At 48.1% G+C, this 26955-nt stretch overlaps 2 protein-coding genes across 9 annotated transcripts in view; both read left to right on the top strand.

The window, feature by feature from the left end:
* Window positions 1-588, top strand: part of CEACAM20 (CEA cell adhesion molecule 20) — a 65166-nt gene extending 64578 nt beyond the window's left edge. For all 8 annotated transcript variants that reach the window (XM_042968414.1, XM_042968415.1, XM_042968416.1 and 5 more), the window contains one exon: window positions 467-588. In XM_042968414.1, the coding sequence (XP_042824348.1) occupies window positions 467-520 (54 nt within the window). In that variant the 3' untranslated portion in view covers window positions 521-588. The remainder of the gene's footprint in view (window positions 1-466) is intronic.
* A 6665-nt stretch (window positions 589-7253) lies between these two features.
* Window positions 7254-25517, top strand: ZNF180 (zinc finger protein 180). The gene is made up of 5 exons (XM_042970718.1): window positions 7254-7330; window positions 10258-10347; window positions 17867-17941; window positions 22240-22366; window positions 23701-25517. Exons 1-5 carry the CDS (start codon window positions 7298-7300, stop codon window positions 25434-25436), a joined length of 2061 nt encoding a protein of 686 aa, XP_042826652.1. The 5' UTR covers window positions 7254-7297; the 3' UTR covers window positions 25437-25517.
* Window positions 25518-26955: the final 1438 nt, after the last annotated feature.

Below are 26955 nucleotides of genomic sequence, written 5' to 3' on the forward strand. Positions count from 1 at the left end.
GAGGCTGCCCTAAGTCCTTTGCTATGTGGCCCTCTCCATAGGCAGCTCACAACATTGCATCTTACTTTTTTAAAGCCCAGACAGAAGTCTGATATAACAGAATCTTATATAACAGATCTTATAAAACAGAAACCAATCATGCACATCCTGTCATTTTGCCATATTCTTTTGGTTAGGTGCAAGTCACAGGTTTCGCCCTCAAAGGAAGGGGATAACATAAGGGCATGAATGCCAGGACGTGGGGATTATTTTAGAGTCTCTCCTCCAAGGTAGGGAACTATAGGGGCCATTGTAGAAACACAGAGGTGCTGCTGTGATTGAAGTGCAGTCAGATAGGAGGAAGTTCATTGGAATTTCCCAGGACGGAGAACAATGCGCGAGCATCTGGGCCTTGTACTAAATACAGCAAGTAGACCAGGAAGGCCTACATAGAAAATGGAACTCATCTTTTCTCTTTGTGTAACAGGTGCTTGTGAATCCAGAACGCAACATCTACGGCCAAATCAACCCCTCAGTCTAATGGAGGCAGATTTCCCTTCTCCAGAAATCCTAGAGAAATCACGCTCAATCACATATTAATGAAATTTATTGGGTGCTTGTTTTATTCCAGCCATTGTCTTCGTAGGCCTTGTGACATTTAAAAAAAAATTTTTTTTTAATGTTTATTTTTTTATTTTTTTATTTTTTTTAATTTTTTTTTTCAACGTATATTTTATTTTTGGGACAGAGAGAGACAGAGCATGAACGGGGGAGGGACAGAGAGAGAGGGAGACACAGAATCGGAAACAGGCTCCAGGCTCCGAGCCATCAGCCCAGAGCCCGACGCGGGGCTCGAACTCACGGACCGTGAGATCGTGACCTGGCTGAAGTCGGACGCTTAACCGACTGCGCCACCCAGGCGCCCCTTTAATGTTTATTTTTGAGACAAAGAGAGACAGAGCATGAGCATTGAGACAAAGAGAGACAGAGCATGAGAGAGAGAGAGAGAGAGAGAGAGAGAGAATCCAAAGCAGGCTCCAGGCTGAGCTGTCAGCACAGAGCCCGACGTGGGGCTTGAACTCACGAACCGCGAGATCATGACCTGAGCCGAAGTCGGACACGTAACTGACAGAGCCACCCAGGTGCCCTGTGACATTCTTAAAACAGAATGCTGGACACATTAAAACATGTGTTGTTCAAGCACTGGACCCCAGCTCCCACCAAATCTTGGGCTTTGACTCATGTTTCTTTACAAGCAATAAAAACAGGGAGGAAGTGACCCAGAATTAGAGGGCCAAGGTTTGAGACTCAGAATCTGGGGCTGCCACAGCTGTATCATGGAGATGGGCAAACACCAGTGATAGACACAGCATCCCCCCCCCCCCCCCCGGAGGCAGGGTGGAACGTGTCTTTTCAAATCATGGTAGAGGATAAGACACAAGGAGTTATTAAGAGATGACGACAGGAAAAAAAAAAAAAAAAGCAGAACGAAGGGAGAGAGCAGGCACGAGATGCTTAAGAATCTCAAGAATTTGGGGGGTGAGGGTGGGGAGAATCCGATTTGACGAAGACAGAGTGAGGAGTCAAGGCTGACTCCCAGGTTTCTGGCCAAAGCACCTGGGTCACTGGCAGGCCACTCTCTGAGGCAACAGTGAGGGAGGATATACATTTGGAATACAGAAGGAAAATCAAGAATTTGCTTTAGGCGTGTCAGAAATCAACTGGAGAATGAAACAGGCAATTGTTCGTAACGGTCTAGATAAAGCAGGGCTGGAGATACACACGTGGGAGTTGTTAGTGGGGTTTAAAGTTACGGGAATGTAGGTCTTGTGTCGGGGGGTCTCCAAGACTGCACGCAGGCTCAACGATTTGCTAGAAGGATTCACAGGACCCAGGAGTTGTTACACTCATGGTTACGGTTTAGTGCAGCAAAAAGAGAATAAAATCAGCAAAGGGAAAAGAAAAGGTCCCGGGAGTGAAGCATGGACGACACCAGGCACAAGCTTCCACGTGTCCTGTCTCAGAGTCACATGGGAATTCCCCCAGCAATGATGTGTGACGATACTTGTGAAGTGTTGCCAGCCGGGGTGGGGGTGGGGGGGGCTGCCCTGAACCTGAGGGTCCAGGGTTTTTATAGGGGGTCAATCACATGGGCAGCTCCAGATCCCCAGAAGGAAGGCAGGTGTTCACTACAGATCACGTGGTTTGTATAAACCATCCGGACAAGCTGATACAGCGTGGTCCAAGGCCACAAGCCTGCCTGCAAAAACCCTTTCATCAGAACATTGCAAGAGCTCAGTTCCTAGAAGCCACCCGAGACCTAGTCGTGGAAATAGGCCTTTCTTGGGTTTGAACACTCCAGGCCTGTTGAGTTAACCCATTCCCCTACAGATTGCAAAGAAAGTGGATAAAGACAGAGAAGAGTAGGGGCTGATCACGAAGCTCTGGGTCCCTCCAATGTCTAGAGTCCGAGAAGAGGATTGAGCAAAGGGAAAAGACTGTCTCTTCCCACCCCCTGCTTCCAAGAACCCACCACCCCTACATCCCCCCACCCCCAGGATCCCAGGTATGGGTCATATTCCCCCTCTAGTGACTCATAGCTTTATCTTCCAGCCTTTAGAGCAAGTGGATTCGTGACCTCCTTGTTCCTCAGTAGATTGCTAAGGCCACACCCAGATCCTGGCCGACAGAACCCTCAATATGAAACTTGGGTCGCAGCCAATCCCCAAGTAGTTGATCGAGAAACCTCTGAGTTTGAAGGGCATCTTCCTAGAACGAGTTCCTGTTCCTCAGTAATAGCCATTCTGAAGTCCCCGTAACATTCAGGTTAGGTCATCAGGATTCGGGAGCTCCTGGAAGTAAAACTTGCCCCCTTGTTCATTATGAAAGAAGAAGAAGAAAAAAAAGACCAAACAAAAAACAAAGTCAGTTTTTTTTTTTTTAATTTTTTCAACGTTTTTTATTTATTTTTGGGACAGAGAGAGACAGAGCATGAACGGGGGAGGGGCAGAGAGAGAGGGAGACACAGAATCGGAAACAGGCTCCAGGCTCCGAGCCATCAGCCCAGAGCCTGACGCGGGGCTCGAACTCACGGACCGCGAGATCGTGACCTGGCTGAAGTCGGACGCTTAACCGACTGCGCCACCCAGGCGCCCCAACAAAGTCAGTTTTAAATTACATATCACTAATGCTTTAATGTGTGAATATCTTAAGGTAAAAAAAATACTGAAAAAAATACAGAAAAGAAGATAAGCTAAATGTCAAAGCATCCCATTATGATTGTCATATTTGTACTGAATCTGTACATCATAATGCAAGATTTGACATCTTTTAAAAAAATTTTTAATGTTTATTTTTGAGAGAGAGCACAAGCAAGGGAAGGGCAGAGGGAGAGGGAGACACAGAATCCGAAGCAGGCTCCAGGCTCTGAGCTGTCGGCACAGAGCCTGACACGGGGCTCAAACTCAAGAGCCAAGAGATCAATGACCTGAGCTGAAGTCAGATGCTCAACCGACTGAGCCACCCAGGCGCCCCCGCAACGTGTGACATCTTTACAACGCAGCCAGGAGCATGGCAGTTCTGTGTTTTTCACGTCTGTCATTAGGGTTTTAAAGATTTCTTATGCTTCCTATGTTTCGCTTGTATGATGAATAAACATAAGCTTTTCTGTCTTGTTTGCAAACTTAGTATTGCTCGTGTAGAGGAAAGATGTTGATATGTAGGTCAAGGCCGATATAATGTAAAAGCTAAGAGCATGAACTCTAGCATTAGACTTCTTGGACTCAATCCCAGCCCTGCCCTTACAACACAATCCAGGGTGAGTTACTTAACATTTCTGGGCCTCAACTTCATCTTCTGTGAAATGGAAGTAAACAGTCCAACCTGGTAAGAATTGCTAATGAGGACTAAGTGAGAAACATTTATAAGGACCTTATGGCAGTGCCTGGCACAGAATGGCGCGTAAATGTTTATTCTTTCATATTTGATGCCTTTCTAGCCTCTGCCTGTGGTTAATTTCTTTTCGTTAGTTCTCGTGGGTCTTGTGGTTTGTAATGATACCTGCTAATAATAGTAACTTTGCATTCTCTGTACCCAATGGTTGTGACCCATTTAGCTCGTCTCTCTACTTTTGTGTCTGAAATGTATGCAATAAGAAGTTAAAGTGGGGCGCATCCAACTTCGGCTCAGGTCGTGATCTCGCAGTTCGTGAGTTCGAGCCCCGCGTCGGGCTCTGTGCCGACAGCTCAGAGCCTGGAGCCTGCTTCAGAGTCTGTGTCTCCCCCTTTCTCTGCCCCTCCCATGCTCGTGCTCTTTCTCTGTCTCTCAATAATAAATAAACGCTGGAAAAAAAATATTTTAAATACTTTTAAGGAAGTAAGGAAGAGATGAACTAATTATCTATAGCTGATTGTCTCACCAGAAAAGCCAAGAGGATCAAATGAAGTACTGTAAGAATTCCTGACATTTCAGTGGGCTAACCAGATCCAAAATAAGTATTTATTTTTAATTTTGTAAAAGTTTTTATTTTTATTTTAAATGTTTATTTTGAGAGAGAGCGAGCGAGCACAGGGGAGGGGCAGAGAGAATCCCAAGCAGGCTCCACATGAGCTCACATGGGGCTCCACCTCATGAACCATGAAATCAGGACCTGAGTTGAAATCAAGAGTCGGACCCTTAACAGAGCCTCTCAGGCGCCCCCAAAGTTTATTTATTTAAGTAATATGCTGGTGCCCCCAACATAAGTCTTAAAAAAAATCAACCACAATAACGAATTATAAGGAATTTAAGCGGGGGGCGGGGTAGAGATTACATTTCAAATAGGAATAATTTGTTAAAGGTTAGAAGTTATGTGAAGAAAACTACAGGAGTACTTTGACAACAATACTAATAATTAAAAAAACCATTTTAAATGCCATATTGTCACGCAGCAGGGCTCCAACTATCAGCTTCCTTCCTGGTGGGGTGGGAATAAACATCACTGTTTTCCACAGGCAGTTAATGAGATGTTAAGGCATTTAACAAAGGGCCAGGAGCCTTTATTTATTCAAAATAAATATTTATTGAGCATCTATTATACTGCAGGTACCTTAGGATGCTGGGGCTACAGCACTAATCAAAGTAGATACAAATCCTTTCCCTTACGGAGTTGACAGGCCAGTGGTGAAAGCAGATAACCGACCAAATAAATACGTACCATATATATATATATATATATATATATATATGAATATATATTCATATATATGAAAAAATATATTCATATATATGAAATATATATTCATATATATGAAAAATATATATTCATATACATATATGAAAAAATATATATATGAAAAAAAATATATATATATAAAATTCTCTTGCTGGAAGCCGAGCTATCCCAGCCTGAGTGGCAAGGCCCGGGCTGTGGACGGATTGGTGACTGCAGGGCGGCCCGACAGTGAAGCTTCTTGTCCTCCCGCTTTTAGGTAATTGGGCCTTATTAAAGTACCTGGGGTATTGTCCGTTGGGGAATTGCCCTCGGCAGGCCCCCTGGGAAAAGAACCATTAGGGAAGAAGATAAGGCTCCAAGAAATTGTGCGGCCTTACGTTTCGCCCTTGCCACCCCCTATGGAGATTCTCTACTTACAGGAAGGATAGCCTCATGCATTTGCCAGCAAAGAGGGCCTGTAAAGGAGAGACGTATGGATCCGAAAGCCCCACTCCGGTAACTAAGGAGTGTATCTTTGGACTCCGGTCACCCTGACCCCTGGGCCCACCTGGCCCCCAGGAGGCATTCCAGATGATGCTTGAACCTAGTCGGTTAAGGGACAGAATGGTTCATTGGTTCCTAGGTGCATTGCCTCTCTGAGAATGTATAAGGCGTGGGTTTCGAAGGCCCTCTTGGCCCCCTCCTGGCACCTCGGACCGAGGGGAACACTTTTGTTCTTCAAAACCACGAATGGTTCAGGGAAACAACCAAGAGGTCATGTCCCTGTAACTGCTCCACTTGAGGTGTTGAGAGATAAATGACCTTTCATGAAAGCACCAAAGCAAATACTTTATAGATAAGCATAGATACATAACAAAAACAATGAAAGAAATTAATAAGCAAAGGGCAGGAGGGGACGTTATGAGAAAACAATCATGGTATTCCTTATTGGGTGATGACACAAACGAACAATTGAGAATTGGGTAATGCCAGAAAACGTAGATGATGTATGCTACAAGGAGATCACCAGCAAATATAATGCCACGTTTGCTACAATAAATCGGCCAGTTCAACACACTGTTGTTGTCTGTGTCCATTTTTATTTTTTTATTTTTTGTTTTTATGTTAGTTTTTTATTTTAGTCTTGTTTTATTTTCGCTTTTTCGCCGACGCCGTTCATCCTTCGGAAACCCCTGGACCTGCTGGAGCTGGACTCCAGCATTCTCTACAGAAAAATGATGAGAAGGGAGGCAGGGAGTGCGTGGGGGAGTGAAGGGTTTGTAAGTTTACAATGGTTGGTGGGGGGATGCTTCTTGAGGAGGTGACATCTGCCTAAAGACCAGATGGCAAGAATCCAGTGGAATCGGCAAAGGAAGAGCCTGCCAGCCAGCATGAACAGCGTATGCAAAAGTCCTGGGGTGGGAGCCTGCCAGAGCTGCTGGTGAAGATGGAAAGGCCAGCGTGGCTGGAGCTGAGAGAGAAAAATGGCCAGAAGATGGAGGCCAAAACAGATCAGGAGGGGGAGAGTACGATCCTTAAAGTCTCACAGGCAGGGAAAGACCTCCATTTAAAAACCAAAAGGACTCTTGCTGTTTTACTAGAATGAACTACAAGAACATATCAACGTATCAGATTCTTGAAGGACTCGCCAGGAGCTCCCCGGACTGTGTAACGAACGGGTTTGTAGCCACCATCTTTGGGCTTGAGGACCAAGAAGAGACGGTGCGCACAAGCATCTGACTAGGCAGCCGTCCCAGGAGGGGACGTTCCAGGCGGGGTTTCATGGGGATTCCGTTTTCACGGCCGCTCCTGGGCGTCCAGCCGGCCCCAGGCCAGCTTTTCCCAAGTCGGCCACTTCCCACGTATCGCAGCCCTGACCTGGCCGTGTGGGTCCCGCTCCCCGTCTCGGCGCCGCGCAGAAACGGGGACACAGACAGTCGCGGCCCCCGCGGGTACCCCAACCTGACACGGCTCGCGGTAATCCCCACGCTCGCCTCCGGGTGGAGCTGGAGCCCCGCCTAAGCGCCGCCCGTGCCGCTGGGGCTTCTGGGAATTGTAGTCCCGGCTCGCCGAGCCCAAACGCACTTCCGGGTTTGGCCAGAAACGCAGCCATTGTCCCGCGCGCGGATGCCTGCTGTCGCCACGCACCTCGGCTCGGAGGTCAGCCGAGTGGCCCTGCGGATGCCGAGTAGGGGAGGGGGCCGAACTAACTGAACCCGAGTCTGTCGTGTTGCAGAATCGGCGCAGGGGGCTGCTTAACCCGACTCCGTCCCGCTGCAGAGCCGTGCCGGGCCCTGAAGCTGGGACAGGCCGGTCCTGGGCCGCGAGCCCGTGGACGCCCAGGTCGGTGAGGGGCGGGGCAGCGCTGGAGGTCCCGTGCGCGCATGCGCAGCGTGTAGGCGGGAAGGTGGGTTTGGGGGTGTAGGTGGGCGACCTAGGACCTGAGCGTGCGGCGCTTCTGCGGGGTCCCGAAGTAGGTGGGGATCCTGGTGCAGCTGCAGATTCGGGAGTGCGCGAGTGCTTGATAGGGTGGTGCTCTTGTCCCAAGGCTGAGAACACCCAGGTTGGTGAAGACAGGCCATATGCGGGGATGTGGGGCGATCCTGAGAACCCCGCTTCCCCTCCTCCAGTGCTAGGCTGGTTTAGTGCAGGATCTGAGGACTGAAGACTGCGTTGAGAGAGTACTCGATTTCAGATTTGGAGGAGAGGGGCTCTGCCCCTATTCCTGCATTTTCAGCAGGCGTTTGAATAGGAAGCAGGACGTGGGAGGTGAGGTTCTGGGCAGTTGGCTTGGGGACCTGGGGCGCCCCCGGTAGTGGAGAGACCAGGTTTGAGTTGCAGATTCTTGCCCCAGAAGAACCAGTGCTACCTGAGCGAACTCTCTGAGAATCCCTGATGGACTACAGATTCCTAGGTCGCAAGAGGAGCCAGGGCCTGGAGGCAGTTTCTAGGCAGGGCGCTCCCTGCTCAGGCTGGGCGTGTTGATTGGGAAGCAGGAATTTGGACTGGTGGTCCTGGGACCCCCGTAGGGTAGTGCAGGGCCTTAGGACGTTCAAGTTGGGTGCAGACTTTGGGTGGGAGGTACAGAAGTGGAGTCTGGGAGGGTCAGAGCTGCAACAGCTGCGGTGAAATTGACAGCTATTGGGGAAGGACCCCGGATGCTGCCGGCACGTTTGGGAAGTAGCCCCAGGGCCTTTGCTTGGGGGCAACTCCACTTGCGGGCACGAGAATGCCCAGATTGGTAGAAGGACAGAGTCTGGGCTGTAGATTTGGACCTGGAAGGGGCTGTACTCTGTGGCATCTAGGGATCCACATTTGGGCTGGAGGAAGCCAAAAGGCTTGCTTCCCGTGGGAGCTGCTCTGTCATGAGCTGGAGAACTCTCCAGACTGGTGAGCGCGCAGGCCCTGGGGCGGACTCTGGAATTCTTTGCTCAAGCGACGGTTTGGGTGTTCTGATGTTTTGGTGGCAAGCAGGCCGTGGCGCAGGTGCCCCTAAGATCCTCACAGAGGCTTGTGGGTGCTTGAGGTAGCCCGGGTATTGAGGTGCAGAGTGCGAGATGCGTCTTCTCCTTTCAGGAGCAGGGATTGCACAAACCCACAGGCTGGGGGAGGGCCCAGGTCCGGGATGTGGATTCCGTGTGTATCCGCGGGGATGCCAGCAGGAGGAGGGAACCTAGGTGCGCGGCCCCGCCCAGTCGCTGCTGGAGCCGCAGCCTCTGGTCTTGGGCAGAACGGGGAGGCATGGGCAGTCCTAGGACCCTGGTATTGCCTGAGGATGCCCAGGCGGGTGGAGGGAGCAGCTGCAGATTCCCGGCTGCAGAGGATTAGGGCTGCGCCATGGCCCCCTGCGCATACACGTGGGTATTTGGACGGGAAACGGGAGCCTGGAGGTGGGTATTAGAGGGTGCTGGGGTCTTTGTGCAGATGGCGCCCCAGTCACCCGTGGTGGTGCCCAGGTTGGCGGGAGGACAGGATCTCCCTAGGCTGCAGGTGACCGGGAAGATATTCGGACAGGAATCTGGGCAGGTGTGGCTCAAGCAGGGGCCTGTGGATGTTAGTGGAGGAGACGGTGTGTGGGCAAGTTCAGGATATGGCTGCATGGTGAACCCGCATTACACTGAGTGAGAATCCTGGGGGTCAAGGGTGTGGGTAAGAGGGAGAGATGGGGGGTAGGGTTGGCGAGATGGCGTGTGGGGGTGGGATTTGCCAGGGGGGCTGTTCTAGTCTCACACCCAGAAACAATCGAGTTGGCAGAAAGACGGCTGAAGTCCACATTCTGGGCCTCGGAGGGGTTGGCACGAGCTGGTGTTTGTCAGGAAGCTCCCAGGCCTGGCTCTGTTGCTGATTCAGGCCGAGGGTACCCACGTTGATGGAGGGACCAAGTCTGAGCTACCCGTTCGGGGCTCAGGAGGGTTTGGGGCTGGGAATCGGGCAGGCGCTATTCTGGTAGCAGCCAGTGGACCCAGAACGGTGGAGGCCCCGAGTCCTAGGTGCAGCCCAGCTCTGCGCCTGTGCTTGGCTATTTGAGCAGAAAGTGGGAGGCGGGGCACGACAGGTTGCTGGAGGGTCAGGCCTAGTTAAGGAAGGGGAGGATTCTGGGAGGGGTGGGACATGTAGTTGGGAGTGTGGTTCCGGGTCATCAATCCCAGAAGCCCTACTCCTTGCTCCAGGAAGAGATGCTGCTGGTTTAGGGCTGCAGATTCACGTCTCGGGGGAGGGAGTGCTCACCAGCCGGTCCTCGAAGTGCTGGGCATCTGTGAGGCTCCCAGAAACCCAGTGGGGCAGGGAGGGACCGATTTGTAACTGCAGATGGTGGTGGTGGGCAGGAGGCCGTGTTGGGGCCTGACTTACAGGCAGGAGGTCCGGAGGCCTGTGATAGCGGAGGAATCAGGTTGGAGCTGCAGTCTTGGCCTGGGAGAGGCGTGCGCAGCTTTTCAGGCAGAAACCTCTAGAGGCGCGCTTGTCGTGGGGAATGCGTCCTGGCAGCGGAGGCTAATCCTGGGGGGGCGGGGCGGGGCGGGGCGGGGGGGAGGGAGGGAGGGGACCTACGCAAGGATGCTCTGCTCAGGTCTCTTGCACCATTGCAGCTCAGGCCCTCAGGCCCCTGCCTGTGCCTGAAGAAGAGCATGGAAGACCGGGATGAGAAGCCCCCAGGGCCCCTGAAGACCGGTGCGCAGGTGAGTGGGACTTCCCCTTCCTCCAGGAGACCCACAGCTTGCTCGCACCCAGGCCCCACAGCCCGACCCTCTAGGCTCCGGAGGGTGTCCTCGTTCCCTTTGCGGTGTCCTGGGAGCTCTTGATCTCCCCTGACCTTGTCCTCTATACGTTCTTGGAGGCTCCCTGCATTTCCTCCCTATTTAAAAAAAAATTTTTTTTTTTAAATTTTTAATTCATTTTTGAGAGAGAGAGACGGAGATGGAGCACGAACGAGGGGGAGGAGGGGCAGAGAGAGAGGGAGACCCAGGATCCGAAGCGGGCTCCAGGCTCCGAGCTGCCAGCGCAGAGCCCGACGCCGGGCTCGAACCCACCAACCGTGAGATCACAGCCTGAGCTGAAATCGGACGCTTAAGCAACTGAGCCACCTGGGCACCCCCACCTCCTCGCTGTTTGAACCCAGAGAACTCTTTCTGGGAGGAATTTGGCATCCTGATATCAAAGGCCTTTAGAGTACTGATTCGTTCCCCCTTGGCCGGCAGCGCACCGTTTGCTTGGGAATGAAAAATTGGGAAGAATGTGTGAGAAGCGGCCATGCAAGGGGAGCATTAAAGTTACGGTAAAGCCGTGAAACGGAATATACTGTGGCCATTGATGGGACGATACACGCGTCCCAACATACAAAGATATGTGGGATCTGTGTTCAGTAAATGGCATTTAGAAATGATTGTCTTTTTTAAAAAAGATACAGTGTGTATTATAGGAAATGTGTTAGAAGGTTATAAACACGTCGGTTACCAGCGTGTCAGTTACACTCTGAGGGACCTTATGTATTCATTTACTTACCTATATTTTTCTACTTTTGTGCAGCTAATTTTAAAGTTAGGAAATCAACGATCGAAAACATTTTCCTACAGTAAATGTTCTTCGAAAACATTTCATTTCTTTAAAAGTGTTAAATGAGAATTTCACCTCCCCCTTCCTAAATGGTTCATTCCTGAAGCCATGAGATGGGGCCGAGCTGGGTAGACGTCTGTGGTGGAGGGAGGGAGGGCTCCCTCCTGTGAGGTGTCACAGCCTGATTGGGGTGAGGAGGGTGTCCACGTGTGGGGACATCGTGACCAGACAGGGTGAAAAAGGTGGATTCTCTCTGATACGGAGAATCAGAGCCCAAGTGGGGTGAGGTACGTGTCCATCTGGGGGAGGAAGATATTTGTAGTGACGGGCCCAGGGCAGGTGAGAAGGGCCTCCGTAGAGGGGTTGCCTCAGTGTGGACAACCCGAGTGCAGTGAGGGCATCCATGCCAAGGGTGGTCCAGCATGGATGGGGTGTCAGCCAAGGCAGGGTGAGAAGTGCACCCGTGTTGGGGTTGGGGACACATCCCAGTGTGGTGTGTCACGGCCTGAGAAGATTGAGGTTCTCCGTGCACGGCGGGGAGGGGGGAGCCCAGGGTGGGGTATCAGAGCGAAGGCAGGAAGTCAAGGGCATCTACATGGAGTCCAAGTCCAAGTGGGATGAGGCCACCTGCAGAGTCTGAGCCCAAGGAGGGTCGAGAGAGCCCCCGTGTCAGAGTCCAGGAGGGCCAAGGAGTGTCCGTGCGGGAGAAGGAGCGGCTGTGGAAATGGGAGATTAGTCACCCACGGGGACGTTGATCAGATGAGTAAACCTAATAAGGCTCATGGGAGCCAGTGTTCTCACAATCAGATGTGGTAAGAGAGAGCACACTGGAGTAAACCTTAGTGATCGGTGGGAGTTGTAGGTAGCGACGTGACTCGGGGTTTTCAGTATATGTAGGTGTAGAAGTACGTGGAGACGTATGGATGTCTCAATGGTGTGTGTGTGTGTGTGTGTGTGTGTGTGTGTGTGTGTGTGGAGAGAGACATACACATGTGTTTTCCTATTTCTGTCCACTGTGAGGGCCTGGGAGCAGTGACAGTCTGATACCAGTTTGCACATCTGGTGCCCAGATTTCCACCCCATGCCCCAGAACTTACGGGTTTACTGTTCACACATATTTAATGTTCCATGTTTTGCTGTTACGAATAGCACTGCTGTAAATGTCTTTGTATCTGGTTCCCTGTACAGTTGACCTCGAATGATGCAGGGTTTAGGGACACCAACCCCCTGCAGAGTCGAGAATCCATAATTAAGTTTGACTTCCCCAAACTTAACTGCTGGGGCACGGGGTTCAGGGGGTGGGGCTCAGTCAGTTAAGCGTCCGACTCTTGATCTTGGCTCAGGTCATGATCTCACGGTTCAAGAGATCGAGCCCTGTGTTGGGTTCCACACTGACAGTGCGGAGCCTGCTTGGGTTTCTCTCTCTCTCTCTCTCTCTCTCTCTCTCTCTCTCTTTCTCTGTCTCTCAAAATAAAGAAATAAAACTTACAAAAAACAAAACAAACTTAACTGCTAATAGCCTGCTGTTGATCAGAAGCCTGACAACATCAACAGTCAATGCATACTTTGTATTATGTACACTGTATTCTTTAAAAAACAATTTGTTTTTTACATTTATTTATTTTTGAGAGACAGAGAGAGACAGAGCACAAGTGGGGGAGGGGAAGAGAGAGAAAGAGACACAGAATCCGAAGCAGGCTCCAGGCTCTGAGCTGTCAGCACAGAGCCCCATGTGGGGCTCGAACCCACAAACTGTGAGATCATGACCTAAGCCGAAGTCGGATGCTCAACCGACTGAGCCACCCAGGCGCCCCCTGCACTGTATTCTTTTTTTTTTTTTCCCACGTTTATTCTTTTTTTTTTCAATTTTTATTTCATTTATTAATTCCAGTATAGCTAACGTAGAGTGTTATATTAGTTTCAGGTGTACAATATAGTGATTCAATAATTTTATACATTACTCAGTGCTCATCTGAATAAATATACTCTTTAACTCCCATCACCTATTTTACCCATCCCCCCACTCACATCCCCTCTGGTAACTGTCTGTTCTCTATAGTTAAGAGTCTGTTTTTTTCTTTCTCTCTTTTTATCTTTGTGCATTTTGTTTCTTTTTTTTTTTAATTTCATTTTTTATTTTTTTAAATTTACATCCAAGTTAGTTAGCATCTAGTGCAACAATGATTGCGGGAGTAGGTTCCTTAGTGCCCCTTCCCCATTTAGCCTATCCCCCCTCCCACACCCCTTCCAGTAACCCTCTGTTCTCCATATTTAAGAGTCTCTTACGTTTTGTCCCCCTCCCTGTTTTAAGTTCTTTTTGCTTCCCTTCCCTTATGTTCATCTGTTCTGTCTCTTAAAGTCCTCATATGAGTGAAGTCATGATATTTGTCTTTCTCTGACTGATTTCGCTTAGCAGGATACCCTCGAGTTCCATCCACGTAGTTGTAAACGGCAAGATTTCATTCTTTTTGATTGCCGGGTAACACTCCATTGTATATATATACCACATCTTTATCCATTCATCCATCAATGGACATTTGGGCTCTTTCCATAGTTTGGCTATTGTCGATAGTGCTGCTATAAACATGGGGGTGCATGTGTCCCTTCGAAACAGCACACCTGTATCCCGCGGATAAATGCCTAGTCGTGCAATTGCTGGGTCGTAGGGTAGTTCTATTTTTAGTTTTTTGAGGAACCTCCATACTGTTTTCCAGAGTGGCTGCACCAGCTTGCATTCCCAACGTTTATTCATTTTTGAGAGGCAGAGACAGAGCGTAAGCAGGGGAGGGGCGGAGAGAGAATGGGAGACAAAGAATCCAAAGCAGGCTCCGGGCTCTGGGCTGTCAGCACAGAGCCTGACGCGGGGCTCGAACTCGTGAATGGCGAGATCATGACATGAGCCAAAGTCGGACGCTCGACCGACTGAGCCACCCAGGCGCCCCTGTGCACTGTATTCTTACAATAAAATAGAATAGGTTAAAGAAAATGTTATTAAGAAAATCATAAGGGAGAGAAAGCGCATTTACGGTACTGTGCTGTGTTTATTAAAAAGATCAACATGTTTGTGGACCTGTGCAGTTCAAACTGGTGTTGCTTAAGGGTCAGGTGTACCCATGGGCAAGAGTTTTAGAGGGAGTTATGCATTTAAATTTATATACATACATTCACACGTTATCAAAACTACAGGTAAAGCGTGCTTTGATTGTGACCACTGGTGTTCTACTCGGAGCTAGCGACTTTGGGTGTTTTTCTGAGAATCTTAATGGCCCTTTCGCTCTTTTCTTCTATAACATACAACGGAAGTAGCAAGCTGCTCATTATAATTTTCACTTTCATCACATATTTATTGATTGCCCAACCAGCGGAAGGCCCCGCGTGAGGTGCTAGGGACAAAGATGACCTAGTTCTCGCAGACGGAAATACGCTTCTTGTATATTCCAAGGCTGCCTAGGAGAAGCAAAACCATCTTCCTTCTCGTGTTAGCCATCCGTGATGTCATACCCCAAAACTTCGCAGCTTAGAACAACGACCAGCGTTTATTACCGCACATAGTCTCTGGGGTCAGCGATCCGGGGGCAGCTGGTCTGGATGTTTCTGGTGCTCAGGGTCTCTGACAGGGTTGCAGTAAATTGTGGGCCCAGGCTGATGTGAAGGCTTGACTGGGTAGGAGGACCCCCTTGCCAGTTCGTTCGCTCCCGTGGCCGTCGACGAGAGGCCTCAGTTCCCCGCTACACAGACCTCTCTCCAGGGCCGCACACAACACAGCAGCTGGTTTCTCGTGGAGCAAAGGATCTAAGAAAGGGAGGGCAGAGGGAGAGCACTTAATTGCACACAACCAAGGTGGAAGCCACGGTGTGTCTTATGTCATCTCAGAAGGGACACACCGTCACTTCTGTGACTCCTTGGTCATGCAGACCCACCCTGGTACCGTGTGCAAGGGCTGCACAGGGTGTGAATTCCTGGAGGTCAGGGTCATCGAGGGCCATGTTGGACGCTGGCTAACACACTTCTCAACTCTGAATGTCCTTTAGTAAATTAAAAACAATTTTTTTTTAACGTTTACTTATTTTTGAGAGAGAGAGAGAGACAGAGCGTGAGCAGGGGTGGAACAGAGAGAGAGAGGGAGACAGAATCCGAAGCAGGCTCCAGGCTCTGAGCTGTCAGCACAGAGCCCGACGCGGGGCTGGAACTCAGGGACCATGAGATCATGACCTGAGCCGAGGCCTCCCCCAGGTGCCCTTCCTTTAGTACATTTTAATCATGATCAGAAGACGCACAAGAGCTGTTGGGCCTGACGGATGTCCGTGAGAGCCTTGGCAGAGAGAGCAATCAAGGGAGCCCAAGTCTCGGTACGTGAGTCCCACGGGCCACCCCGTCGGCCATCACCTGGGAGATTTCAACGACTTACGCGTTGGAAGCGGCCGGGCCAGGGAAGATCCTGCCTGCCTTCAGCGGCTGAGACCAAAACCCTGCCAAGAAGGTGGCAGAGCCTTACCTATCCCGTCATCCTCAACATTCAGAGTGGATCTTAAGTGTTATCCAAAACAAAACAAAAAAAACCCATAAGTGCGAGACGCTGGATGTGTTAATCAGCTTGATCGTGGCACTCATTTCACAGTGTACACATCTATTCAAAAACATCACAGGGGCGCCTGGTGGCTCAGTCGGTTGAGCGTCCGACTTCGGCTCAGGTCATGATCTCACGGTTCGTGGGTTCGAGCCTCCCCGTGCGTTGCCGCCCATTAGGAAGGCGGTTTCTCTCTGCAGCCACGTTTCCATGCTGCATGCGTCAAAACTTGTGACTCCTGTGGGCCGTTGTCATTTTGGCTTTGTGAGTGTGGCTTGTTTGTTTTTGTTCCTTGGCCCCTGGAGCTCTTCAGTAATGCCCACGCAGCCGTTGTAAGGCAGCCTAACCATCCTGGTGTTTGTCCTGGGTACTTGTGCAGGCGACTTAGCAGCCGAGTGTTCTCATGGGGCCTTCTTTACATGGATGTGGCTCCAGCACTTAGAGGAGGGAAGGAGAGAGGGGGAGGAGGGGAGGCAGGGAGAGAGAGCACGGGCATATAGGTGCAGTGCTGCAGGAATGTTCTAGCAACTTAAACTCCCACCGATGGTATATGACACTCTTGACTAGTGGGCCACCGGGGTGGGAGTCCTTACAACAGGCAGAAGAAATGCCCTGTGTGGTCAGGATTTTGGTTCCATACAGCGGTCTGAGCAAACAAGCAGATATAGAGGTATGGATAATGGGAGCCAGAGAAGGTACAAAAATGGAAAGCAGGAAGGCTAGAATCACATGTGTTCCTGAATTGTAATGAGGGGCATCAGTGTGAATTTATAGCCTCTAATATATAGAGATAGGTAGTTATAGAAATAGAGACTTGATCTTCTCTGATTTAAAGAGGTGAGCATCTGGGGCGCCTGGGTGGCTCAGTCGGTTGAGCGGCCGACTTCGGCTCAGGTCACGATCTCGCGGTCCGTGAGTTCGAGCCCCGCGTCGGGCTCTGTGCTGACAGCTCAGAGCCTGGAGCCTGTTTCGGATTCTGTGTCTCCCTCTCTCTGACCCTCCCCCGTTCATGCTCTGTCTCTCTCTGTCTCAAAAATAAGTAAACGTTAAAAAAAAAATGTTTAAATAAAAAAAAAAAAAAGAGGTGAGCATATTTTTGTATATTTACTGGCCATTTTATTTCTTCATAGTTGAGTTGCACACGCATTTTCCTTTGTCCCTTGTAGTGTTGAAGGTCCCTTTTTCTTACTGATCTAGAATAGGGCTTAATAAAAAAAGTCAAAAAAAATTTTTAATGTTTATTTATTTTGGGGAGAGAGAGAGAGAGAGAGAGAGAGAGAGAGAGAGAGAGAGAGAAAGAAAGAACAAACCAGAGCATGAGCAGGGGTGGGGCCGAGAGGGAGGGAGACACAGAATCCGAAGCAGGCTCCGGGCTCTGAGCTGTCAGCACAGGGCCCGACGTGGGGCTTGAACTCACAGACTGTGAGATCGTGACCTGAGCCAAAGTCAGATGCTTAACTGACTGAGCCACCCATGTGCCCCCCGCCCCCAAAATACTTTTTTTAAAGTAGGTTTCACGCCCAGCGTAGAGCCCACCGTGGGGCTTGAACTCACAACCCTGAGATCAAGAGTCAGATGCTTAACCGACTGAGCCACCCAGGCACCCCTAGAACAAATCTTAATAGTATAGATTCTTACTGATGGTGCCTTTGTTGGTGGCACTTTTTGCCAAACATTTTCTGAAGTTAATTTTGGAATCTTTATGATTCTTTGGTCGCACTGTAGTCTGTTTTATTTGCTTACAACTCCGCGATCCAGGAGTTCCAACCACCTGGTTGAACAGTTCTTTTCTCGCACACGGTGCCTGGAATCACTCAGCTCCGTTGCGCTGGTAGCTGGGCTGGCCTGGAAGACCGACAGAGATCTCACGCCCGTGTCTGGTGTCGCATTGCCCCTCCAGCTGTCCCCTGTCTCTCACTCTCTCTCTCGAGCTTCCCAACGGGAGGGAGCAGACGTTTTGTAGGTGGGATGTGTGAACACAGGCGGTTTGTCGAATTCTAGCCTCCTCGCTGTGGCGGTTTCGAGCCATGACTTAGTTTCCTGGTTATTTTCCTTTTTCTCATCTGTTTCCTGCTCAGGACTCTCTCCTTCCTCCAGAGAGTATCGTCAAGGTTGAGAAAGAAGATGCCGGGTCACTGGCCCTTCCATCCCCGGTGAGTTGGCCCTCTTTACCCTGGGAAATGTAGAAATGTGCATGTCCGCTGGGGGGCAGGGGCCAGGCTGAAGTGACCCGGGAGGTGAGCAGAAAGGGAGGAAACAGATATGCAAGTGGGCATCGTTTACGAAAACTTGGTTAGTTATCATGTAAAAGATTGCAGAGAGTGATAGCTACAAGTTTGAGGCGGAGGGGCTCTTTTTTTATTATTTTTATTTAGAAAAGATTTTTTAAATGTTTATTTTTGAGAGAGAGAGAGACAGAGCAGGGGAAGGGCAGAGAGAGAGGGAGACACAGAATCCGAAGCAGGTTCCAGGCTCCGAGCTGTCAGCACAGAGCCCGATGCGGGACTCAGACTCACAAACCGCGAGATCGTGACCTGAGCCAAAGTCGGACGCTTAATCGACTGAGCCCCCCATGGGCCCCTCTCCCTTCATTTCTGGATCTACCAGAAACAGTCCAGTTTGATGTCACCTTTTTTTCTTTAAAGGATTAAAAAGATTTGACTCTGTTTACATGGTTTCAGGGAAGGATTAAGTGGAGAAAAATAAGTTAATCAAGAGAGGGAGGAGATACAAACTAAAAAGCAGAGTCCCTGATTAGCACCAGAGAAATTCATTCAGGGCGTGTGTGAACTTGTCGGCTCTACAGAGGAGGAAGGACCCGTTCAGGAAGAATGGGGCTGAGGGAATTCTTCGAAGGCTTGGGTTTTTCTCTGTGAGCAATCTGGTCGTTATCGGTGGGGCCTGAGGGCGGCACTTGGAATGGAGAGGTAGGTGCCTGACGTGAGTGGAGAAGGCTGAAAACAGTAGTGTTGTATTATGAGAGACAGGCAGCTCCAGGAGGTATAACAGGGTTGCTGGCCAGTCTGAAAGGATCATTATGAGGTAGAGACCGTTAGTAGTGTCACATCCAGCTGCTTTTGTGAGTTCTCTTTCCCAGTGGCATTCCGGAACCTTCTTTCCATTGGTCATACGTTGACATTCAGATTCATTTTTGCAGCCAGGGTACATTCAGCGAAAGTCCCATAAGGCAAGATACTATTTGAAGGGGGATTTTTGAACATATCCAGTAGAAAGATTAAAAGGAATGCCCCCTGGACTCTACACTGAATAATTACGATGGAAAAGATAACAGGGGCACCGAATGGAAAGGAAAAGAATATAGACCAGCAGACAGTAATAGGGGATACTCGAATCGAGGAAGGGCCCCAGACTGTCAAAGCACGAGAAGAGAGAGGGAGAGATTATGCGGAGTGTTGTAATCAGAGGTGGGCAGTTCCATGGGTGTGACTTGAGAGGGGGATTCCTTTCAAGTGTCTCAAGGGATCTGGGGATCTCAAGGTCTGGGGGCTCACGCTGAGAGTGGGGTGCCGAAGAGCGATTCTCAGGGCCGGGAGTTGGGCCAGCGCGAGGCATCGATGCCTGAGGGCACGTGTTAGGCAGAGTTGAGGCTACATCCCAGCCTCCGACTTCAAGCGTACGTGTTCGTTTCTTTATCCTTCTAGCTCTTCGTCTGTAAAAATGGTGCCGCTGCTGCTATTTTCTCACAGGGGCCTTGTGAGAATAGTTCACAGCCTGATGCCGCCCGGGAAGTACGTCGTTGACGTCACTCAGTTTCATATGATTGTCAGGGACCTCTACAACCGGATGCTAGAGACAGGGCAGGCTGAGACCATACAAGTTCTTGAAGTAGAGGGTAAATCCCAGGTATTGTAAGTCTTCGGTGGGTGGGGCTTGGTGTTCAAGGGGTTGGTAGGACAAAGGTCCAAGAAGTAAGGTAAATGGCGTGAGTTTCAGTGTAGCTGAGAGGACACGCACCCTCCCCCTTTGATGCTGAGCGAACCGGAGCCTGTGAGGTTTGCAGAGGAGGGGTCTTTGCGGGGGACGGGGTAAGTGTAGGTTTCCATTAACACAGGGATGTAGAGGGAATGTTTGGTGACGATGTTGAAGCTGTAGGATTTCGTTACTACAGAAGTAGAGGTCCCAGGGGCACGGTTGAAGGGCTCAGGAAGGAATTTTGAGGAGTGGGAGGTTTGGGGCAGGTGAGAGGAAGGACAGAATAAGTGGGGATAAAGCCAGTATCCACACATCGAAAAGCTTTTCAAATGGGTGTGTGATAAGGGATACCCACTTGACTTAGTTGGTTGAGCGTTTTACTCCGGCTCAGGTCACGATCTCACGGTTCGTGAGTTCGAGCCCCGCGTCGGGCTCTGTGCTGACAGCTCAGAGCCTGGGGCCTGCTTCGGATTCTGGGTCTCCCTCACTCTCAGCCCCTGCCCCACTCGTGCTCTGTGTGTCTCTCTCTCAGAAATGAATAAACGTTAAGAAAAAAAAATTCAAATGGGTGTGCAATAGGCCTGATGAGATCCAGGTGTGAGAGAGAACCTAAACCAGAATTTGGCCCCAAAGTCAGATTATTTTGATCGATGGTGAAGTCTGTTGAGACTACAGATTCACTCATTGAAATCATTTGCCCAGTATGTGTTTCTTGTCTACGGTACACCAATATGCTGAGCCGCTTTGCAAACTATCAATACCCTGCCCCTGCCCTCACGGACTGCAGCCTAGTGACGTAGATGGCCGTTGCACAAATGAGCAGACTCAACGGTGTGGGGAGTCTTAGGAGAGAAACCCGTGGGACCTTCGGAACACATAGCGGGGGCTGGAGTGGGGGTAGCGGTGCTAATCTAATCCGGCATTATTTATTTGACATGTGAACAAGCTTGATATTAAAGGGACCTACATTGAAGAGTGAAGGGGAGTGTTTATAAAAAGGAAGTGTGGATTGGAGCTTGGAAACCAGTACCTAGAGAGCCACGTTCAACACGGGTGGCAGTGTGCGAATGATATTTCTGAACGCCGTTTTGGGTTAATTATGAACCCCTCTGAGATTTTGGTGAAACTTACAGGTCCTGACTTAGAAAAATGCAGGTGCGGCAGCATTTTGCGTGGAGTTTCACGGGCTTCCGGGGACCGTGTGTCCTATTCACGAACACAGCTTAAGGATACCAGGTCTATCTAGAAAGTCCTTTAGCGGCAAGTGGCGTTCCACTTCCCTGGGTTTTGCTGCCTTTGGCTAAATACAGATCACCCTCAGCACTTTATTGGATCAAAATTCCTGCCCAGTAGGCTTGGAAACGGGTCCTTTCTTGCTTAGAGGAGGCAGTCCAAGCCCCCCTCTCCATGGCAGTAACCACAGCGCGTCTGTCTCTTAAAGGCTCTACGTTGCAGCTCTGAGTGTGGACAAAATAGAACTGTCGTCGGAGGACTGAGAGCTCAGGGTAACAGTCACATTGGCTGTCACTTAATTTTTTTAGAGTTCTCAAACCTGATAACCTTAATAATTTTCCAGCCGTTTTCTTTTTTGTTCGGGAAACTGCCAATAGCTTTTCATATATCGTCACAGTTAATTTACTGAACAACCCTATGAGTTGGGAATGATTAAGCCTAATAAATAGAAGTGGGATGGGGCACGTGGGTGGGTCAGTCAGTCAAGGGTCCGACTCTTGATTTTGGCTCAGGTCATGATCCCAAGGTCATGGGATCCAGCCCTGCTTCAGGCTCCGTTCTGACAGTACACAGCTTGAGGTTCTCTCTGTCCTTCTCCCTCTGCCCACCCCCCCCCCAAAATAAATAAATAAACTTTAAAAAAATGGGATAAACTCAGCTTAGAAGGCAGATGGTCAGATTAGATATATATTTTTAAAATGCAGACCTGTGCTCTTGATAGATGAGAAAACCCATTTCTTCCAAATCTGGCCCACCGCCTGCTTTTGTAAGTAAAACTTTATTATAATACAGTCACGCCCATTTGTTTATATATTTTTTGTGCCTGCTTTCTTGCTGGAGGAGGGCTGAGTGGTTGTGATAAAGACTATGGCTTACAAAGCCTAAAATGTTTACTCTCTCACCTTTGACAGAAAAAGTATGCTGACTCTGTTTTGTTCCATTTGGGGAATTTGGAGAGACTTCGTTACTGGCAATTCTATATTCACCAGTGCAAAAATCAGAATGAGCATTTTGTTCAAGGTGAACAAGAGAGAAAACAATTTATATCTGTTTTTATCCGTTGTTCCTCTTTGGGGTTGTATCAACAGATCCAGCATCCAAAACCCAAAGGGGTTTCCCTAAAAGGCACCTGTACACCTTGACTAGAATCCTTTGGACACTGACAGCCTCAGGACAGTTTCCAGGCCATCAAGTTTTCCTTCTTCCCTTTGTCAGTCTTTTCCTCCTTTATGAACATTGGAAGGAAGTGATGCCCAGCTGAGCAGGAATGTGTGTCCTGTTTTAGGAAGGAGAGAACTTCAAAATTGTGACTGTGGACTTCACTCAGAAGGAAGAAGGCACTTTGAACCCTGTTCAGAGGACCCTGGACAGAGATGTGATCCTAGAGAACCACAGGGACCTGGTCTCTTGGGGTAAGAACACAGTCCCCTTTAACGAAGTTTGTGTATTGAAATGATTTCCATTGATTGAGAACTATGGAGTTCGGAGGCCAGAATGATTTTGACCACACATAGACTGTGTTTGTGCTTTTTATTCCCCAGTGAAGATTCAATTTTAATGCATAGGGTAGCAAAGGTACAGCTTCTCAGGTTTGAGCTTGTTCAGTCTTCATGGTTCCTAAAGGCCAAAGACCGGGACCAAATTCTGCAGTGATTTTCTTTTGTCCCCAGCCCCAGACACCCCAAATCCTGTTTAGTTCCCCATCTGCTTTTCAAACCAGATGCGGTCTCCTCATGGGAGCCAGGAGATGAATACAAACATTTCCTAACATACATATCCAGGTGAGAAACCGACACTTAGGAGTCAGTACATATATCGAAGATTTGTTTCAAAAATCCCCATCGGGCATGCCACATGTGTCTCCATTTCCCACTCCTATTAGACTGTATACGTTGCCACTTTTTCCAGAGGTACTCTCTCTTGCTTGACCTAGTAACCACACGGGCTTCTGCTTCCGGGCTGATCTCCATTCTCTCTCACTTGGAACCCCAGGAATCCATCAGGCCATAATAATTGCTTCTAAAGCATTTAGGGAACCTGGGATAACAGTGCTCTCACTCTTTTTCCTGATTCACAAAGTAGTTTGCCCATGTCCTACTGACACAGACTATTCTAGCACGTTTCATGCCTCCAGCAGCGTAGATACTATCCTGTACTTCAGTGAGCATGTGTCTAGCACTAAACAGGGTAGAAAGGACTCTGTTTTTTTGCTAAGGTTTGCACAATTGTTTGTTATTTTGTAGGTTCTATATGGGTGATCTTACTTTGGAGTATGGAGGTATTTGGCATTTAAAATATTTTTTATTCAGCAACACTGGGATTAAATAGTTTTTTGGTTTTTTTTTTTAATGTTTATTTATGTTTGAGACATAGCACAGGCAGAAGGGTGGAGAGAGGAAGCATAGAATCTGAAGCAGGCCCCAGACTCCAAACTGTCTGCACAGAGCCCGGCGCAGGGCTCAAACTCATGAACTGTGTGATTATGACCTGAGCCAAAGTCAGACGCTTAACCAACTGGGCCACCCAGGCGCCCCAGTAGTTTTATTGGGCTACTGGTAGTTCTCAATGGGCTGTGGTGGTTCTTTGCTTGCTGCTTCTTCCCACCCTTCTCTTGTCTTAATCCAGGTTATAGGTCCATAGCTGAAAACAAATCCACCTATATTTTGCATACTTTCTTGTCAGCTTTTTCCCAATATTCCAACTCTAACATTGTTTGGCTAGGATGTTTTATTTTGCTCTCTTCTAGACTTGGCAACTGCACTTGGAAGAAGAGAATCAACATCAAAGCAGAACATTTTTGATGACGAACCATTCCACGGAGTGAAGCTAGAAAGGTTGACAAGAGATGATCCTTGGTTAGCTTCATGTGAAGAAGTTCGGGATTGTAAGGACCAGTTGGAGAAGCAACAGGAAAAACAAGAGAGACTTTTGAAGGAAATGGCCTTTACTCACAGGAAAGCTATTACTTATGAGAGAGTCTGTAAAAATGATGAACTTGAGGAGAAGAGTGGTCTGGATCCCAGTCTTCTCTCACCCCAGATGATATCCATAAGAAACCATTTTCATAAACATGCCTCACATGTAAAAAAATTGCATTATAATCCTATTGTTAACAGTCATCAGGTGATTCATGACGGTGAGAAACTCTGTGACAGTAATGAATGTGGAAACCCCCACCAGAACATTCACCTTATTCAGTTTACAAGAACTCAAACAGAGGCTAAATCCTATGGATTTAGTGACAGTATTCAATCTTTTAGCAATGATGTACCCTTAAATATACATGAGAAAATACATGCCAGAGGAAGATCCTTCGACTTTGAGGAACGTGGGCAAGTTTTGAACCACGGTATATCCCATAAGGAACAACAGAGAATCCCTGTTGAAGAGAGTCAATATAACTGTAGTAAAACCTCCCAGAGCTCATCCATTGCTCAAAACATGAGAAATTCTGAAGAGAAACCCTTTGAATGTAATCAGTGTGGGAAATCCTTCAGCTGGAGCTCTCATCTTGTTGCACATCAGAGAACTCACACGGGGGAGAAACCCTATGAATGTAACGAGTGTGGGAAATCCTTTAGCCGGAGCTCTCACCTCGTTTCCCACCAGAGAACTCATACTGGAGAGAAACCTTACAGATGTAATCAGTGTGGGAAGTCTTTCAGCCAGAGCTATGTTCTTGTCGTGCATCAGAGAACTCATACTGGAGAGAAGCCTTATGAATGCAGTCAGTGTGGGAAGTCCTTCAGGCAGAGCTACAAACTTATTGCACATCAAAGAACTCACACTGGAGAGAAGCCCTATGAATGCAGTCAGTGTGGGAAGTCGTTCATCCAGAGCTATAAACTTATTGCACATCAGAGAATTCATACGGGCGAGAAACCCTATGAATGCAATCAATGTGGAAAGTCCTTTAGTCAGAGTTACAAACTTGTTGCCCATCAGAGAACTCACACAGGGGAAAAACCCTTTGAATGTAATCAGTGTGGGAAATCCTTCAGCTGGAGCTCTCAGCTTGTTGCACATCAGAGAACTCACACTGGGGAGAAACCCTATGAATGTAACGAGTGTGGAAAGTCTTTCAACCGCAGCTCTCACCTTGTCATGCATCAGAGAACTCATACTGGAGAAAAACCCTACGAATGCAATCAGTGTGGGAAGTCTTTTAGTCAGAGTTACGTTCTTGTTGTACATCAGAGAACTCATACTGGAGAAAAGCCCTATGAATGCAATCAGTGTGGGAAGTCCTTCAGGCAGAGTTCATGCCTTACTCAACATCAAAGAACTCATACTGGGGAGAAACCCTATGAATGTAATCAGTGTGGAAAAACATTCAGCTTGAGTGCTCGACTCATTGTACATCAAAGAACTCATACTGGAGAAAAGCCCTTTACGTGTAATCAGTGTGGGAAAGCTTTCATTAATAGTTCTAAACTTATTAGGCATCAGGCAACTCATACTGAGGAGAAACCCTATGAATGAATGTAACGAGTTTGGAAATCTTTTAGCCAGAGTATATTTCTTTTTCCTTTCCTTTTCCTTTTCCTTGCATTTCTTCCTCCCTCCCTCTTTCTCTTCCTCTTTCTCTTTCTTTTCCTCTTTCTCTTCAATTTCTTTCTTTCTTTCTTTCTTTCTTTCTTTCTTTCTTTCTTTCTTTCTTTCCTTCCTTCCTTCCTTCCTTCCTTCCTTCCTTCCTTCCTTCGTTCCTTCCTTCCTTGCAGTCAGCCTTCTGTCGTGTATCTGGAAATTCATTCTAGAGAAGAAAGAACAATGAGTCATATACTTTACTTAGCAATTCCATATCAGAAAATCAAACTTGGCATTTATGACACATTGTCACATAAGTAACAAATATTGGCACTTTTCCTTGCAGAAAGCACTCCAACTTGAATCTGAGAAAATTACCACTTGCTATGGAGTGATTGTGAGTGAAGTAGAGCTCTTTAGCAATAAAGAGTAAATGAGAATGCACACACTGGTGGGCTTGTTGTTGAGTAGATTGGAAAAATGCTATAGTATTAGAAGCTAGGCTGGAAAACGATATTTCAGTATCATTTTATGACACGATTTCCCCGGTAGCTACTTTGTAATCTATTTTATGCAGTGCTATTATATGTGAAGATTTCTTTAAAAATAGGATATGGCTATGATATGAAGTGAAAAAAATGCAGGCCAAGAGAATCGAACATTAATTTCTAGAACCATTGTGATATTTGTGTATGGATCAGAATTGAAAGGGATTCTGGGTGTATCTGATTTTTAGGTTTATGCCTGGTTTTCTTCTTTTTTGGAATGTGTGCTATTTTACTATACTAAGTAATATGAGGAGTAAAAATTAAAAACAAAAAGTAAACCAAAGATTTCCATCTTTGACCATTTAGGAAAGACTAGGTGGCTAAATAGAGATCCCACAGGGTTCTGAGATTTCCATTTGGATTAGCTTGAGCAGGTCACTCCTTAGAACTTAGATTCCCAGAGATTTTCCTCATTGAAAATTAAATGTTTCCCTGGCAATGGGATACTGGAAATTTAGGCCAGAAGGGGTCCTGTATGAGCGATGGAGAATACACAGGCTGTGCAAAGGGCATTTTAAAAAATATTTCCAAAGCAGTATAAAGGAGCTCTATTTTAAGGGTCCTACCTCTCCCCTCTCCCCGTGCCATGCAGTCTTGTCTTCTTTCCTCTGGGATGTATTCCCTAATATGAAAATCTTATGAGTGGGAGGGCACTATCACGGCTAAGTGCTCATCACCTAAATTATGTTTGCAAGAGTGATTTTAGGCAAGATTTGTAGCTATTGGTTGGATTGTAAGATGTGGTTCACATGTCTTTCTGGCCTTTGCCCCTAAATCTTGAATTCTAATCCTATGGATTATCATGGACCTGACACCTCTGATCCTAGAGAGTTAATAAAAAGTAAGCAGAGAGGGGCACCTGAGTGCTCAGTTAAGCATCTCTTGACTTTGGCCGGGTCATGATCTCCTATTTGTGAGATCAAGCC

This window comes from Panthera tigris, chromosome E2 (genome assembly GCF_018350195.1).
Source record: "Panthera tigris isolate Pti1 chromosome E2, P.tigris_Pti1_mat1.1, whole genome shotgun sequence".
NCBI lineage: Eukaryota > Metazoa > Chordata > Mammalia > Carnivora > Felidae > Panthera > Panthera tigris.